Source organism: Cetorhinus maximus, chromosome 8 (genome assembly GCF_964194155.1).
Source record: "Cetorhinus maximus chromosome 8, sCetMax3.hap1.1, whole genome shotgun sequence".
In the NCBI taxonomy this organism is placed as follows: Eukaryota; Metazoa; Chordata; class Chondrichthyes; order Lamniformes; family Cetorhinidae; genus Cetorhinus; species Cetorhinus maximus.
The window spans coordinates 18,089,026-18,106,399 of record NC_135886.1 but is presented as its reverse complement, the minus strand read 5'-3'; the positions used below and the strand labels follow the sequence as shown (position 1 = coordinate 18,106,399).

The 17,374-nt window shown below is 46.4% G+C and overlaps 1 protein-coding gene across 1 annotated transcript in view; it reads right to left on the bottom strand.

Moving 5' to 3' along the window:
* The window catches only part of LOC144684068 (acidic mammalian chitinase-like), an 80,018-nt gene that overhangs the window by 10,293 nt on the left and 52,351 nt on the right, over positions 1-17,374 (bottom strand). Inside the window, exons 6-9 of the mRNA XM_078547783.1 lie at positions 17,082-17,206; positions 16,205-16,328; positions 15,875-16,057; positions 8,085-8,201 (exon numbers count right to left, since the gene is read on the bottom strand). Of these exons, the coding sequence (XP_078403909.1) occupies positions 8,085-8,201; positions 15,875-16,057; positions 16,205-16,328; positions 17,082-17,206 (549 nt within the window). The remainder of the gene's footprint in view (positions 1-8,084; positions 8,202-15,874; positions 16,058-16,204; positions 16,329-17,081; positions 17,207-17,374) is intronic.

The window sequence follows — 17,374 nt, the reverse complement described above, 5'->3', positions numbered from 1 at the left end:
TATCTAAGAAAATGTGCTAATTAAGAATGGATGGCAGGACACTCAAGGTACAGCTCTAGTGGGGGTGGGGTGGAAAGACTGACAAGGTACACCAACACCCATCTGGGACCCTCCACCCCTGCTTGTCCCTCCGTCCCCACCCCATCTTCCAATCCCAGCCCCAACCGCGTATTCACTATACCCCCTGACCTTCCCCTCTCTGATGCTGAACGTTCAGTGCTCAGCAAAGGACTTAGTTTCATACCCTTACGCCCTCATCTCAATGAATTTTGGGCTCGGCACGATGCTGAACTCTTCTTCCGCCGTCTTCGTCTCCATGCTCACTTCTTTGGGCAGGAGTCCTCTCCCCGTTCAACGGATCTTTTTACCCACCTTCAATATTCTCCCTCCACCTGGACCCCTCCCTCTGGATTCTTACCTTCTCTTGATCTTTTCATTGAGAACTGTCGGTGTGACATTAGCCATCTCAATTTCTCTGCTCCTCTCACCCATTCTAATCTGTCTCTCTCTGAACTTGCTGCACTCCGTTCTCTCAGGTCCAACCCCAACATTGTCATCAAACCCGCTGACAAGGGTGGTGCTGTTGTTGTCTGGCGCACTGACATCTACCTCGCGGAGGCTGAGCGTCAACTCGCAGACACTTCCTCCTACCTCTCCCTGGACCATGACCCCACCACTGAACATCAAGCCATTGTTTCCAGGACTATCACTGACCTCATCTCCTCTGGAGATCTTCCTCCCACAGCTTCCAACCTGATAGTCGCCCAACCTTGGACGGCCCGCTTCTACCTCCTACCCAAAATCCACAAACAGAACTGTCCCGGCAGACTGATCGTGTCAGCCTGTTCCTGCCCCACGGAACTCATTTCTCGTTATCTTGACTCCCTTCTCTCTCCCCTTGTCCAGTCCCTTCCCACTGACATCCGTGATTCCTCTGACATCTTACGTCACATCAACAATTTCCAGTTCCCTGGCCCCAACCGCTTCCTCTTCACCATGGACGTCCAATCCCTCTACACCTCCATCCCCCACCAGGATGGTCTGAGGGTCCTTAGCTTCTTCCTTGAACAAAGGCCCGAACAATCCCCATCCACCACTACTCTCCTCCGTCTGGCTGAACTTGTTCTCACACTGAACAATTTCTCCTTTAACTCCTCTCACTTCCTCCAAATAAAAGGTGTGGCTATGGGTACCCGCATGGGCCCCAGCTATGCCTGTCTCTTAATGGGGTATGTGGAACATTCCTTGTTCCAGTCCTACTCCGGCCCCCTCCCACAACTCTTTCTCCGTACATCGATGATTACTTCGGTGCTGCTTCATGCTCTCGTCGGGACTTGGAGAAATTTATTAATTTTGCTTCCGATCTCCACCCCTCCATCATTTTCACATGGTCCATCTCTGACACTTCCCTTCCCTTCCTTGACCTCTCTGTCTCAATTTCTGATGATAGACTGTCCACCAATATCCATTACAAGCCTACCGACTCCCACAGCTACCTCGACTACAGCTCCTCACACCCCGCTTCCTGTAAGGACTCCATCCCATTCTCTCAGTTCCTTCGCCTCCGTTGCATCTGTTCTGATAACGGTACCTTCAAAAACAGTTCCTCTGATATGTCCTCCTTCTTCCTTAACCGAGGTTTTCCACCCACGGTCGTTGACAGGGCCCTCAACCGTTTCCGGCCCATCTCCCGCGCATCCGCCCTCACACCTTCTCCTCCCTCCCAGAAACATGATAGGGTCCCCCTTGTCCTCACTTATCACCCCACCAGCCTCCGCATTCAAAGGATCATCCTCCGCCATTTCCGCCAACTCCAGCATGATGCCACCACCAAACACATCTTCCCTTCACCCCCCCTGGCAGCATTCCGTAGGGATCGTTCCCTCCGGGACACCCTGGTCCACTCCTCCATCACCCCCTACTCCTCAACCCCCACCTATGGCACCTTCCCATGCCCACGCAGAAGATGCAACACCTGCCCCTTCACTTCCTCTCTCCTCACCGTCCAAGGGCCCAAACACTCCTTTCAAGTGAAGCAGCATTTCACTTGCATTTCCCCTAACTTAGTGTACTGCATTCGTTGCTCCCAATGCGGTCTCCTCTACATTGGAGAGACCAAATGCAAACTGGGCGACCGCTTTGCAGAACACCTGCGGTCTGTCCGCATGAAAGACCCAAACCTCCCTGTCGCTTGCCATTTTAACACTCCACCCTGCTCTCTTGCCCACATGTCTGTCCTTGGCTTGCTGCATTGTTCCAGTGAAGCCCAACGCAAACTGGAGGAACAGCACCTCATCTTCCGACTAGGCACTTTACAGCCTTCCGGGTTGAATATTGAATTCAACAACTTTAGATCTTAAACTCCCTCCTCCCATCCCCACCCCGTTTCTTCCCCCTCCCTTTTGTTTTTTTCAATAATTTATATAGAATTTTCTGTTCCCACCTATTTCCACTATTTTTAAATCTACAACTAATACCTTGTCAGTCTTTCCACCCCACCCCCACTAGAGCTGTACCTTGAGTGCCCTGCCATCCATTCTTAATTAGCATTTTCTTAGATAATATCACCACCTTCAACACCTCTTTGATCCTTTTGTCTGTGACATCTTTTGATTATCTGCTCCTATCACTGCTTGCTTGTCCCTACAACCACCCCCACCCCCTCAACTTCTCTCCCCCCCCTCCCCCCGCCCACCTTAAACCAGCTTATATTTCACCCCTCTCCTAACCATACTCAGTTCTGCTGAAGGGTCATGAGGACTCAAAACGTCAACTCTTTTCTTCTCCGCCGATGCTGCCAGACCTGCTGACTTTTTCCAGGTAATTTTGTTTTTGTTCAGGAATAAACAATTGTTGCAGTTCACCCATGCGCTCTTTGAATGTTTGCCAATGCCTATCCACCCTTTAAGTAACGTTTCCCAAGCCATCATAGCCAACTCACGCCTCATACCATCGTAGTTTCCTTTATTAAGATTCAGGACCCAAGTCTCAGAATCAACTACGTCACTCTCCATCTTGATGAAGAAGTCTATCATATTATTGTCGCTCATCCCCAAGGGGCCTCGCACAACTAGATTGCCAATTATTCCTTTCTCATTACACAATACCCAGTCGAGGATGGTCTGTTCTCTTGTTGGTTCCACAATGTATTGGTCCAGAAAAACATCCCGTATACACTCCAGGAATTCCTCCTTTACGGTATTGTTACTAATTTGATTTGCCCAATCTATATGTATATTAAAGTAACCCATAATTACAGATGTTCCTTTATTACATGCATCTCTAATTTCCTATTTAATGCCATTCCCAACATCACCACTACAGTTTGGGGGTCTATATACAACCCCCACTAACGTTTTTTGCCCCTTGGTGTTTCTCAGCTCTACCCATACAAATTCCACATCATTGGAGCTAATATCTTTCCTCACTATTGCGTTAATTTCCTCTTTAACCAGCAATGCAACTCCACCGCCTTTTCCTTTTTGTCTGTCCTTCCTAAATACTGAATACCCCAGGATGTTCAGTTCCTATCCCTGGTCACCCTGCAGCCTTGTCTCCATAATCCCGACTATATCATACCTGTTTACATCTATTTGCGCGGTTAATTCATCCACTTTATTGTGAATGCTCCTCGCGTTAAGGCACAAAGCCTTAAGGTTTGTCTTTTTAACATTACTTGTCCCGTTCCCACTATTTCAAACAGGCCCTGTTTGATTCTTGCCCTTGATTTCTCTGACTATCACTTTTCTCATTCCGCTTTCTGTCTTTTGTTCTTGTCTTTGATTCCCCTTCCTCTGACTCCTTGTATGGGTTTCCATCCCCCTGCCATTTTAGTTTAAACCCTCCCCAACCACTCTAGCAAATGTTCCCCCTTGGACATCAGTCCCGGTCCTGCCCAGGTGTAACCTGTCCAGTTTGTATTGGTCCCACCTCCCTCAGAACCGGTCCCAATGCCCCAGGAATTTGAAACCCTCCCCTTCACACCATCTCTTCAGCCAAGTATTCACCCGATATATCCTGCTATTTCTACTCTGACTGGCACTTGGCACTGGTAGTAATCCTGAGATCACTATCTTTGAGGTCCTACTTTTCAACTTACTTCCTAACTCCCTATATTCTGCTTTTAGGACCCCTTCCCTTTTTTTACCTATGTCGTTTGTACCAATGTGTACCACAACCACTGGCTGTTCACCCTCCCCCTTCAGAATGTTCTGTAGCCGCTCTGAGACATCCTTGACTCTAGCACCAGGGAGGCAACATACCATCCTGGAGTCTCATTTGCGGCCACAGAAACGCCTATCTATTCCCCTTACAATTGAATCCCCTATAACTATTGCATTCCCACACTTTTTACTCCTCCTCTGTGCCAACTGCAGTGCAACGAATTTGGTTGTTGCTGCTTTCCCCTGAGAGGCCATTCCCCCCAACAGTATCCAAAGCGGTATATCTGTCTTGCAAGGGAATAGGCACAGGAGATTCCTGCACTGCCTGCCTAGTCCTCTTGCTTTGCCTGGTGGTCATCCATTCCCTTCCTGCCTATGGACTCTTAGCCTGTGGTGTGACCACCTCTCTATACATGCTATCCACGATACTCTCTGCCTCGCGGATGCTCCACAGTGTACCCAGCCACCGCCCCAGCTCCAAAACCTGGGCTTCCAGGGGCTGCAGCTGGAGGCACTTCCCGCACACATGCTGGCCCTGGGCACTGGAAATGTGCCCAGCTTCTCACATACAGGTTTCCCTAACGTGTGGCCACTTCCCTCACTCACCCTATCCCCCACCCCGAATGCTTGTGCGCTATATTCAACGGCAGGCCCTCGGCCTCCCCCCTCCACAAGTCATCTCAACGGCAAGACTGCACTTGCACGACCTCCCCCTCACAAGTCGCCTCAACAGCAGGGATACCCTTAACCCCAACCCCCCAGTGCCCCTCAAGCCTGAAGTCCAACAGGCGACTCTGGCGAGCACTGCACAATGTTACTGTGTATTCACCTCTGAGTTCCCCTCAAAGCGCAGGCTGCCAAATGCACATCACTTATGTGCTGTTGTGAAACACGTCGGTGTGCTTTCCTGCTGATGTGGACGGACGATCCAGCAGGGGTGGTGGAACGATTCCGACAGGCTGGCCTGATAATAATATGCTGATGTATGATGGCAGCAAACGCGGCCTGCCGTTGGCGGCCTGAGCAGATAATTGCGAACTGATTTCATGCCGTCGTGAAACCGTTCGCGCCATATTGTCTGCTCACGCCAGCGGGCATGGAAAATTCCGCCCTAGGAGATATAGGTGGTGTCAGTGGTGGCTACTGCCAATGCTGCACAGAAGAGGTTGGCCATCCAGTACAGAAAGAGGATGAATGATCTCATCCGTGTCGCCAGAGTATGGCAACCATCTCATCACTCTAAACTCACACATTCACAAACCCTTCACACATTCACTGGCATCTCACTCACTGCCAACTCAAGGGACGTTGCCACTCACTCTCTCACACATACCCTCACATCTCCTATTGAAGACTGCCTCCTCTACCCTCACCATCTTGAGGCCACTTGCACAAATCAACATGTGCCCCCTCACACAACCAATACCCCCCTTCCCCACCTGGCAGCTCTTCCTTGCCTGAGGCCACCTCCCCTTTCCCCAAGCAAGCCCTAGCCCTGCAGCCGTTGAAAAGCCACCCCTGCTTTAAGGCTGGTCTGGTAGATAGAGACCTGCCCATGAGCCTCCCTAAAAGTGATGTGGTGCTGCTTGCAAAGCCTGGTGCTGATAACCATGACTGCTGCCCGAAGCAAGGTAGGCAAACAAACCCCGAAGTCCCAAGCCAAGTATGTATAGTTGTGAAACACACAAGCCGACGTGCTCAGATGATCCAGCGTGGGGGGAATGATTCCGGCGAGCAGGGCTTATAATGAGATGCTAAAGAATTGATATTAACTTCCTAACATGCGAGAGTAGGAAACGTGACCCGCCATTGACGGGTGGAGTGGACGATTGCAAACTGGTTTCACGATGGCGTAAAACTGATTTTTGGCCTTCTCGTCATATTGTCCGCTCATGCCTGCCATGATGCCCGCTGCCTATGGGAGCTTTAGGATCAGAATCCCCTCCAACTGGACTTTATTAAATATAAAAACCCGAAAGACCTTGCTTCATGGACATAAACACTGCAAAACAAAACAGGCCAAACCTGAACACAGAGGCAGGCTGTACCGCAGGGGGTTAATCTTCAAATATGTCAATACCGAAACCAAATCGATATTATGGAAAGATACTGGGACATTATCATCTCAAAGACACAAAGCAGGTGCCATCAGACAATCCAATTAAAGAAATTGGGAGACCATCACAGTAAATGGCAACAGCCATCACACAAACAAACATCGACAACAGTTAAGGAGAAATGGATCCCATCACATGCATATTAACTTGAGATCCAGAGACATCACACAAGGATAGGTGTGATTGTTTCAGTTGTGGAAACAACATCGTGATGAATGGGTTGTCAGAACCAAGGCAGGTACCAGGCTAAAGAGATTAAGGGGTGCTAAGCACTGACCATCCAAACAGAATGTGCTCCAGGAAACGTACTTTGATACCATAAACAAGATTTGTAATAAAAAGGCCAAGGGCCGTGGGGTCTGGCACTGCAGTCACCAAGAAGGATCAGGAATGGTCAACCTGATTCATGGACCTATAGCTCGCACTGGAACGACCAAATGCATGGGAAGTTGTAAGTATCAGCCAGATTTTGGGGCTGAGAATTTAAGGATAACTTTAAGGATAGTAACTAACTCCTGAAAGGGGGTTTGAATTGGACCGAGTAAGTTTTGGGGCAGAAACGTGGGGTTTTGCCTGTAGTTCTTCTTTTCAGTGGAGTTTTATAAATGAGTTTGTGGTTTAGAGTGTTGTGCGGCATCATTACACCAGTTTAGAGCTCTTGAATTAGGGGCAGTGGAGGTGTTCTGCCAATAAATAAGTTTGTGGTTGAGCCTAGACCCCTGTTGTCCCTGTGAGTTTGTACTTTATAAAATCCTAAAGTCAAGAACCAACACTGAGGGTAAACAGGCACCGCTCGAACCCTTTACAGAACAGATGATTCTGCCTTTAGGCCGGATTTTTCTGGCCCCGCTATGGTGGGACTCGCCGAGGGGGATGTGGCGGGACAGCCAAAAGGCCATTGACTTTCAGCGGGACCGGACGATCCCGCACCGGGCCGGGACGGAAAATCTCGGAATTAGGTATTTGGTGCTTGGATATTTGTTTCTTGTGCCTCAAGATCCAAAGAAAGCAATGATGTTTGAATATACTTTCTTCTGCAATCCAGTACTTAGTCTTTTAAAAGTATGCATAATGAAAACCAGCTCTTCACCTCACATGGGCAGATAAATCAAGAGAACGATTTGATTTGAATCAAATTAAATTGAGGAATCATTTTCATTAGAAAATCTCTTTGTCCTATAAATGGATGAAAAATGGTGCAGAACTTACTGATCTCCATGTTTATGTGCTAATATACCTCTCTTAACCTGCTCTATACTGGGAGCATTTAATTGTAAAAATAATTTCCATCTGCTTATCAGATGTCAGAAAATACATCTCAACGTAGTTTACAGGACGAATCTGTTTTGGATTGACTCTTACAGTGTTGATGATAGTTAAGAATGAAGAGTGCAAGGAGCATCACAGCCACACCATCATTCATTGTTCACACACGCATTTTCTGTTATGGGTCACTTAATAGCAATCAAGAGCAGGACCACTGAATGAATGATTTCCAACCAGCAGCTCCCCCAATTGTTTAGCTTGTGAAATTGAAGCAAATTGTGTGTCTGGTTAAGAGCAGTTTCACAGCAAAGGTCAGGGATTGAACTTCAGACCTTCTGAACAGTAATACCAATAGCAATACCAAGCAGTGCCTTTCCCACTAGGCCAAGGGAGCTAGCATAATGTAGCTGGTATTAATTCACAAATTATTGGAAACTTAAGAAATATTTATGTTGCAAAGTCGATCAACAACATAATAGAAATATTTTCTCTAATAAACTAGCACAAAAATTATTAGATAAATCTATATAAACTGTACTTTTATATCAATACTTTTCTGGTCATCATATCCAAGCCATATATTGCCCTTAACTGCATATGGAACCTTCTGTTCATTAATCCATCGCTTTTCTGCACCTTTCAAAAAGTCACAGACCTGTTAATGAGAAGGATTAGGCATTGTTAGTATATACTAGCAGATCTCTCAAGGCAGTTAGTTATTCACAGTGAGTTTTATCCGATATAACATGGCATAGTTCATTTGGGCCACCAATTTAGTGATTGAAGAGGTGAAATTGTATCTTCATTAGAATATTAGATGATCTCAGGTGGCGTTGGATGGGGGAGTGAAAACCAATAGTAGTCTTCATCTGAAGAAAGATTAGAGGGTGGGGAATAATGGGCACACAAATGTAATTCAGTTCTCATTTGAAGGACATGGGGTAGAATGCCTATGGGGATTTTCTGGATCTCCTGTTGAAACTTTTCAAAACATCCGCAGGTACCCAAGGGAATTGCATCTTTTTTTTGTTTTATGGGATGTGGGTGTCACTAGGCTACTTCTTTAGCTGAGGAGTTGTGAATGGAACTGAACACTGAACATTCAACAGTGAACATCCCTATTTCTGACCTTATGGTGAAGGGAAGATCATTGGTGAAACAGCTGACGATGGATGGGCCAATGACACTGTCATGAGGAATTCTTGCAGCGATGTCCTGAGACTGTGATGACTGGTCTCCAAAAACCACAACCTCGGCCTGGATCCATCCAGTGGAGAGTTTTCCCCCTGATTTCAATTGACTTCAGTTTTACTTGGGCTCCTCTTGTTTGGACCAAGGCTGTAATGAGGTCTGCATGGAGCTGAGTGATCCTGTCAGAACCCAAAATAAGCACTGGACAGCAGGTTGTTTGTGAGGAAGTGTCACTTGATCGCATTGCCAAAGACACGTTCCATCACTTTGTTAATGATTGAAAAGAGACTGATAGTACAGCAATTGGCCAGATTAGAATTGGACACCACGTGGTGGAATAGGCCATTCAACCCATCGAGCCTACTCCACCACTCAAACAGATCATGGCTGATCATCTACCTTTACGCCATTTTTCATCACTATCCCCATATCCCTTGATGTTATTAGTATCCAGAAATCTATTGATTTCTGTTTTGAACATGCTTAATGATTGAGCTTTCACAGCCTTCTGGGGGTAGAGAATTCCAAAGATTCACCACCATCTGAATGAAAGAAATACCTCATCTCAGTCTTAAATGACTTGCTCCTTATTCTGAGACTGCGACCCCTGGTTCTAGATTCACCAGCCAGGGGAAACATTCGATCGACATACATCCTGATCACCTCATTCTTCAAAACTCCAGCGAATACAGGCACAGTTTCCTTAATCTCTACTCATAAAGCAATCCCGCCATCTCAGGGATTAGTCTGGTGAACCTCCATTGCACTTCCTTTATGGCAAGTACATCGTTCCTTAGATAAGGAGACCAAAACTGTATACAATACTCCAGGTGCGGTCTCACTAATGCTCTATATAATTGTAGAAGGACATCTGTTGGGTTCCTCCAACAAAGAAAAAAAACCCACTACTGTATATATTTAAAAACTTTATCCTTATTGCTATTTTTTATTTTTAAACTGGACTTATTCTCCAGAACGATAGAGATCTCTTCTCAGTCTGGAATTTCACACCTCGTTATGCCTAGGGAGCTACTAACAGACAACCCGGGACTGTTCAGACCAATTTCAAAGGGAACTACAGGAATTCCATTTGCATTTGATAAGCCGACCTTGCTAGTGGAGTCAGTGGGTCTACTGAGACAATGGCTTCCCAAATGCCAGGCCCTCAACATAAATGGCATCCCTTTCAATCCATAATGACTGAGACATTATCAGCCCTGAAAACAAAGCCAATTCCAGACACTGGATAAACATCCTTTTTGAAATCATTGTGGAGGAGGGAGGTCACACCCTCAAAACTCTGGCCCTTGGAATAATTTAATATTACATTTCTGGGCTGCACACCCAGTTTGTTGTTTTACCATCTGACTGGCAAGCCACAAAGAAGCTGGCTCTGTCCAGGTAGGATAACTGGCCCATCTAATCTTACTTTGCTGGAAGATTTTGTACCATCGCCTACAGAACCAATTCAATCTCTACGTGCCTCCTTCATCTTGCAACAACACCCCTCTGAAAAGCAAATCTTACAACACCAGTCTCCAGCCTGCTGAACTCTAAATGCCTACATGAAAGAACTCCTCATTGGACTCTGACTTTGGAACTCTGAGACTCATGCGAATCAATATTCAGTTTTTCTGTGGTTTTTGTACTGGAAACCTCCTTTTCTCTATCTCTCCCTTTACTGTGTGAATGTGGAGTGGGATGTTGTTAACACTCCTTTTTGTGTGTTTTGAATGTGTGAAATAAGCTAACCTTCTGAGTTAATCCTAACTCGAGTTTGCTACGGAATATTAGTAAAATTGGATCACACAAAAACCAAGGGGTTGGGAAAATACGCCACCAATTATTCTTTAAAACAAACTAATTCAAAACACCTTGTTTATGGACAGGTGAGAAGAGAAAATTGGTGCTGTTTGAACTGAGCCCCCCTCCTGTCTGTAACACATCTTTATTCCTGTACTCAAATTCCCTTGCGATGAAGGCCAACGTACCATTCACCTTCCCAATTGCTTGCACCTGCATGCTAGCTTTTAGTGAATCATGAACAAGGACACCCAAGTCCCCCTATTGGGCATCAACATTTCCCAAACTCTCGACATTTAAGAAATACTCTGCCTTTCTATTTTTTCCACCAAAGTGGACAACTTCACACTTATTCACATTATATTCCATCAGCCATGTTCTTGCCCATTCACTTAGCCTGTCCAAATCCCCTTGATGTTAAGCAGCAGGAATTTTCCTTGTCCATGTTTGATCTGATGCTGTGACACTCCATGGAACCTAGGGTCAATGTGGAGAACTGTCAGAGCCATTGCCTTCTGACCACTGATAGCATACCACTGTGCCATCACCTGTGTTGCCTCTATCCTGCTGGTGAGACAGGACATGCCCATGGATAGTGATGGAGGAGTCTGGGACATTGGCAGAAAGGTATGATTCTGAATATGATTGTGTCAGGTTGCTGCTTAACTAACCTTAGCTCTCCTAATTTTGGCATGCCCCCAGGTGTTGGGAGGGCTTGGCAGGGTTGACTGGGCTGGGTGTACCCTTGTGTCCAGTGTCTTATCAATACTGGTCAATTCTTATTTTTGTTGCTTGTAGTTGTTTTATAAAACTGAGTGGCTTGCTAGGCCAGTAGAGTCAGCCACACTGCTGTGGGTCTGGAGTCTCATATAGACCAGGTAGGGATGACAGATTTTCTTCCCCAAAGACAGATTTTTACAACAATTTGGTAGTTTCATGGTCACCAGTACTGATACTAGCTTTTTATTCCATATTTATTTAATTAACTCAATATAAATTTCTCACTGTTTTGCTGGGATTTGAACTCATGGCCTGAATTTTATGCTCCACCGCCGGTGGGTTTTATAGGCGGGGGTGGGGGTGTGGGATCGTGAAATTGAAAGGACAGGATTCCCTCTGGGCTCCCACTCACCCCGACCATGCAGCAATTTTACGCTGGGGCGGGCAAGGCCTTGGACGGGAAGCCTTTTCTTGCCCTAACTGAGGCCCTTAAATGGCCAAACAGGCTGTTTCCGGCCAGCCTCAATTTTAAAGCAGGCAGAAGAATTAACCTTGTGTGGGGGAAGCCCGAAAAACAACTGACTTAGATCTCGGGCGAGAAAGGAGGGTGGGAATCTCCATCAGAAGCCCCCGTCTGAAGTTGGGTGCCCCCCCTTAAGGTCTGGTGGCCTCTGGACTTCCCTCCACACCTCCCTCCGACCTCTCCCTCGAGACCCCAATGCCCTCCGAGGCCTTCCCTATCCTCCCCACCCTGGGGCACTTTAAACTTACCTGGGCTTCTGGTGCTGGATAGGACAGAATCGTCCCAGATTTGCACTAAGTATGGTAGCGGGTGGGAATGGTGGCTTTTCATGTCGTATCATCCCAATCCTGCCCCATTAATCATGCATTCTCGGGAAGCACGCTGGGTTGCTGGCGGGGTGTCCTCTGATTCACCTGCTCCACCATCACATCAGGCCTTCAGTAAACCAGGAGCCATATTTAAAGGCCGCCTCAGCAAAGAGCTAGCTCTCTTCAAGGGATAGGAAACTTCTGTGAACTGATGGCTGTCAAAGGAAGGAAACAACATGTTGCCCCCAGATTTAGCAATGCCGCCCTCGAGTGCCCATTGGACGCAGTGGAGACCCGCCGCGATATCCTCTACCCCTGTTCTGGGCGAAGGCCAGCAAGCAAGGTCACTAATCCTGCATGGGAGGCGGTGGCAGCGTTGGTCAGTGCCAATGCCTGCAAAAGAGGACAGCTACCCAGTGCTGAGAGGATGAATGGTCTCATCCGCTCCACCAGGGTAAGTCACTCTTCTCATCACTCTCAACTCAAACCCATCACACATCCACAGGGATCTCACACATCAAGGAACCACACCACTAACTCTCACACAGAAGCTCACAACTCCATCAGACTCATATCCCCTTGAGCTAGCATCCTCATCCCGTCCATGGATCTGCTCACAGGGCAGCACCTAGAAGTGGTAGGCCTAGAAAAGTTAAGAATTTCTAATCACAAAGTGGTTGCATGGGTGAGCATATTTTGTCACTATATAATCTGAAAATATATTCACTTTCATTGAATAATGTGTAATAGTGTCTTTCAGCTTAATTTGCAGGCTTCGCGAGTCCTCCCCCTGCATCCCAGCTCACTAGCAGTTCAGCTACATGCAGCCAGCCCACGAGTGATTCAGGAGGGAGAAGAGTGTGTGTGGCAGGGCTTTTTGGAGCTTCGTGCAAACACTCTCCCATGTATGCGGATCCTTCCTCCATCACACTCATCTCAGTGTCCTGAGCATTTTCAATGGATTTCTCTTTCAGTTATCCATCTGAGCTGATTTGCATCTCTGCCCACCCACTGATCGCACTCTCATTCAGCACCTGTTCCCACCAAACACAAGGCTCCTTTCACTTTCAACTTTAGAAGCATGATACTGGTGAAGTATGTTTTCAGCTCCCCTATCCTTTCCCCTCCCCAGTCACCCATGTCCTTTCCCCCATCACTGTTGATCCCCTGGCATTACCTTCCACCTCCCCATCGTCACCTATCAGCCAGAACCCTTTTCTTTCCGGGATATCCAGATGAATGTGCATGTTCCATATCTTCCCGAGAATCCCACCCCCATCCACATTGACCTCCCTGACTTCCTCCTCCTCACCCCCAGGGTCTGTGTCTGCCTCCCAGTCCCCACCAACCACCCTCGCTGCCCCTTCTACCGCTACCATCGCACCCTCACCCTCCCACCCTACTGGCTCACTCTGCCCTCTCTCATTCTCAACATTTCATCATGCCATGCCCACCTTCATTTCTCTCCCCAGGAGGCAATCATCAACTCCACAGATCCCTCCTTTGCACGTTCACCTGGACATCACCCCCTACCTTGTTCCTTTTCTCTCCTTGGACTCCTTTCCCCCTAAAAGACTTCCTCCCCCTGGACTCCTTCCCCCCTCTGGACTCCTTCCCCCCTCTGGACTCCTTCCTCCCTCTGGACTCCTTCCCTCCTTTGTATTAACTCCTCCCCAAAGTCCTGCCCCCCTCCGAACTCCTTCCTCCACCCGAAGTCTTTCCCCTCTCTGAACTCCTTCACCCCTCTGAACTCCTTCTATTACACCTTCCTCCCCCTTACAACTACCTCCCCAGGTGCTGCAGTCTCCTGTTACACCCTCCTGATCCCCTTACTCCCTCTCCCCCCTGCCAACCTCACCCAGCTCCCCCGACACCATCGTTCCTCCTTCTCCCAACCTCACCCCCCTGCCCCTGGTACACCTTCCTCTCCCAGTCAAACCTAGACCTTCTTCTCCCACCACCCTGGTACACCTTCCTCTCCCATTCACAGCTGTACCTTCCTCTCCACCCCCTCGACGATCGTCCATAGCAGATCATGGCCAAGATACTGATGTCCCAAAGCAGACTCTCAATGGTGACCTTCCAACTTCTGTGAGCTGCTTTGCGGTGGAGCCATGTCCATCAGAATCCATCCAGCATGTGATGCACATTCCTCCAGGGTTTGGTGGCTGTAGGGCTCCAGCATCTTCTGCTCCTTGGATGTCCGTGATGTGAACAAGGCCCTAATGGTAAGCCTTGACTTCTGCAGATCACACTTGTCACGATGTGTTCTGTAGCGGCGTGTTTTTCTGCTGGCGTGGGCGGATGATTCCGGCGACAGGGCTTCTAATGATATGCAGATGTATGAAAATGAAATTCCCAATGTGCAGCGGCAGGAAACGTGACCTGCCATTGACGGGCAGAGCGGACTATTGCAAACTGGTTTCACGATGGCATGAAACCGATTTTTGGCCTTCCCGCCATATTGTCTGCTCATGTTCACCATGGAAAATTCCACCCTTGGCCTCAGGTGTATTTATGCACTTCCTCTTCTATCCATTGCAGCTCCTGTCGCTGCAGGGACCAGAGAGCTTCCAGCCAATCAGATTGGCCAGCAGCTCTCTAAGGCTGGACTTCCTCCTGAGGGGTGTGAAATGGCTGTGGGGCACTCGGAGTTGCCAGGGATGTGTTCCCTGCCGACTCTTTGGATGGCGGGAAGCGGGACTCCGCCATCCAAAAAATTCAGGCCCATGTTTCTGGATCATTAGTTAAGGCCGCTGCATCAGAGTAGGCCCTTTCCTTATAAGTGGAGGTTGACACAGCATAAGGCATTCATACAGCACATTGTTTCAATCATTCCAGGATCTATCTGTCATATCAGGCTGTCTGCAGTGAATGTATAACAGTGAATTGCCAGCCAGTATGCTTGCAAAAAGGTCTTGGGGCACAATGGACAGCATCTCTGCTTCTGAGTCAGGAGCTCTGATTTTGAGTCCTACCCAGGACTTCATGACCAAAGTTCATAGTGTGGCCAAACAGGTTGAGTAGCAACCTGCAAATCATTCCAAGATGTGCCAATGGTGGGTGGTAAGACTGGGAGATATTCCTGGTCAGCCATGAGATGGAAAGAATGTTGGACCCTCTACCATCGCTATCAATAACTCCAGAAAGCGTATATGCAAACGGTGATGCACAAAGCTTGAAATGATATGGGGATTACAAATTTAGGCTCGCAGCCATGGTTGACAGACACCACAGGAAATATTAGCAAAATGTAGGAATAGTTTAGTTTGAGGTCATTCTGATACTAACAGACTTCTTCATTTTCAGCTTAATATATGGGATCTGGATGGTGTTATTGAGTCAACAACAACCTTCTTTTAAGCTTACATTTATACTTTTGCTGGAGTAGAGTCTTCAGCCTCAAATTGACCCGCCCTCCTTTGAAGCAAAAACAAGAACTTCATGCTTGAGCATCAAAGGGAATAGTGTGCCTCACATGACCATGCTATGGCATTGTGAAGTTAGGCAACCCTATGTCACTATGTACAATTTTGTCTTTTATGCTGAGCTGCAGCCCTTTACAAGCTGCTCCATCATTGAATTTGCAAACTCCTAGCCAAACAGGCTACAGCTCATGCTCTCATGGCAACTCTTTAGCATATTTAAAATGAGATGAGGGGTTTATATCACAACTTTGGCGACAGGCATGCACATGTATGAAATGTTGAATATTGTATAATTAACACTTTGTTTTTATTTAAATTTGTTCAAATAAGGATAAAGCTACTCAAGTTTTACCACCTCATAATTAGCCAAGATGCCAGCCGTCAACGTATATTTGCCTTGTGGTCCAGGACCAGATGCTGGAGCACCAACACCTGAATTTGAAGAGCTCAGTTTGAAGGTGCGTCCATATGTTGGAATTCCAATTATCAGTTTATTTGATGGTGCACCATTATCTCTCCAGTATTTAGCAGCAAAATCCTGCAACAGGAACAATCAGGCCAAAAACATTATGTTCAAGAAAGATTAAGCACATTTTCAAACCTCTTTTCAGAAAAAGTTTCAAAATTTGGCAATTGCTATTGTCATATACCAGCACAATGTGAATGGGGGAATATGTAAACGTACAATATTAAAATCCAAAAAAACACCCTGATCAGTATTGCCACGATATAAAGGGCTGTTGTGTCCAGTGAAAGGGTCCCAGTCACCATGGAAATCATATGTCATCACATTGACAAAATCCAAATGTCTAAAGAAATGAAAATGCAGTAAATTAAATCCTAATCACTTGTAATATGAATAGATCAGGACTATAAACAACAACATACATTAATGTAGCATAATGTCCAATACAATTAAGGTATAAAGCATTCCTAATCATTTCCCCTAGCTGTTGTAAAATAAATTAATTTTGCTTTTAGAGAGTATAACATGAACCCAGCTCAAGACAGTAAATTAGAATCCAAAATATAAACCAGCACAATAACCCCATTTTCCACACTCCCTAATAAGATCACACTTAACTGCAGAATTAAAACTAGTGCACTAGTACCTACAACTGAAATAAATGTATCAAGAATATTAAGATCCTTCTAAGCATTATATAAACTAATGGGAGCTGAAATTCAGCAGGAATTACACTAGTGTCCCACTGTAACTCTGGCAGTAGCCTCAGTGAAAAGGAGCAAAAAGCCTTAGTTTTCCTCTCCTTTTCCTGTATACATTTTATTTAAAGTCAAGCTTTGCATTAGCTAGTCTTGATTTATGTTACAGCGGTGGATTTCAACTTTTGTGATGTCTTTTACTGTTTTTTGAACTCAGTTCATCACCTAAGTTGCTCAATGAAAAGGATCAAAACTGTACTCATGCATGATTGAAATTCAACCTCCTTTTGGGCACTAAAATAGAACACAATTTTTCAGCAGTAGAGGAGTGATTGAACTAATCCTGGGTAAATACACAGCACAAACAAGGTCTATACTTAAAACTAAATTACACTTACTTAGAGATTTTAGATATTTCATAACTAGCATCAATGTTCGCTTTACCAGCAGCCACAGCAGCTGTAAGCAGTAGTCTGCCTTTTCCTGTTTTTTTTGCTTCTGCTATAAAGGCGGTTTTCAATTCCTAGGGGGAAACAAAATATTGGGGTAAATCTACGAACTAAATCTGCAGTCTAGGCAGGGAGTTGTGGTTACAGGAATCATGGGTAAGATAATTGTGTTTGCAATGTTTACTGCTATCCAATCCAGCTCCTCAATGGAAATGTAAGAGACCTGGGGAAGAATTTTACGT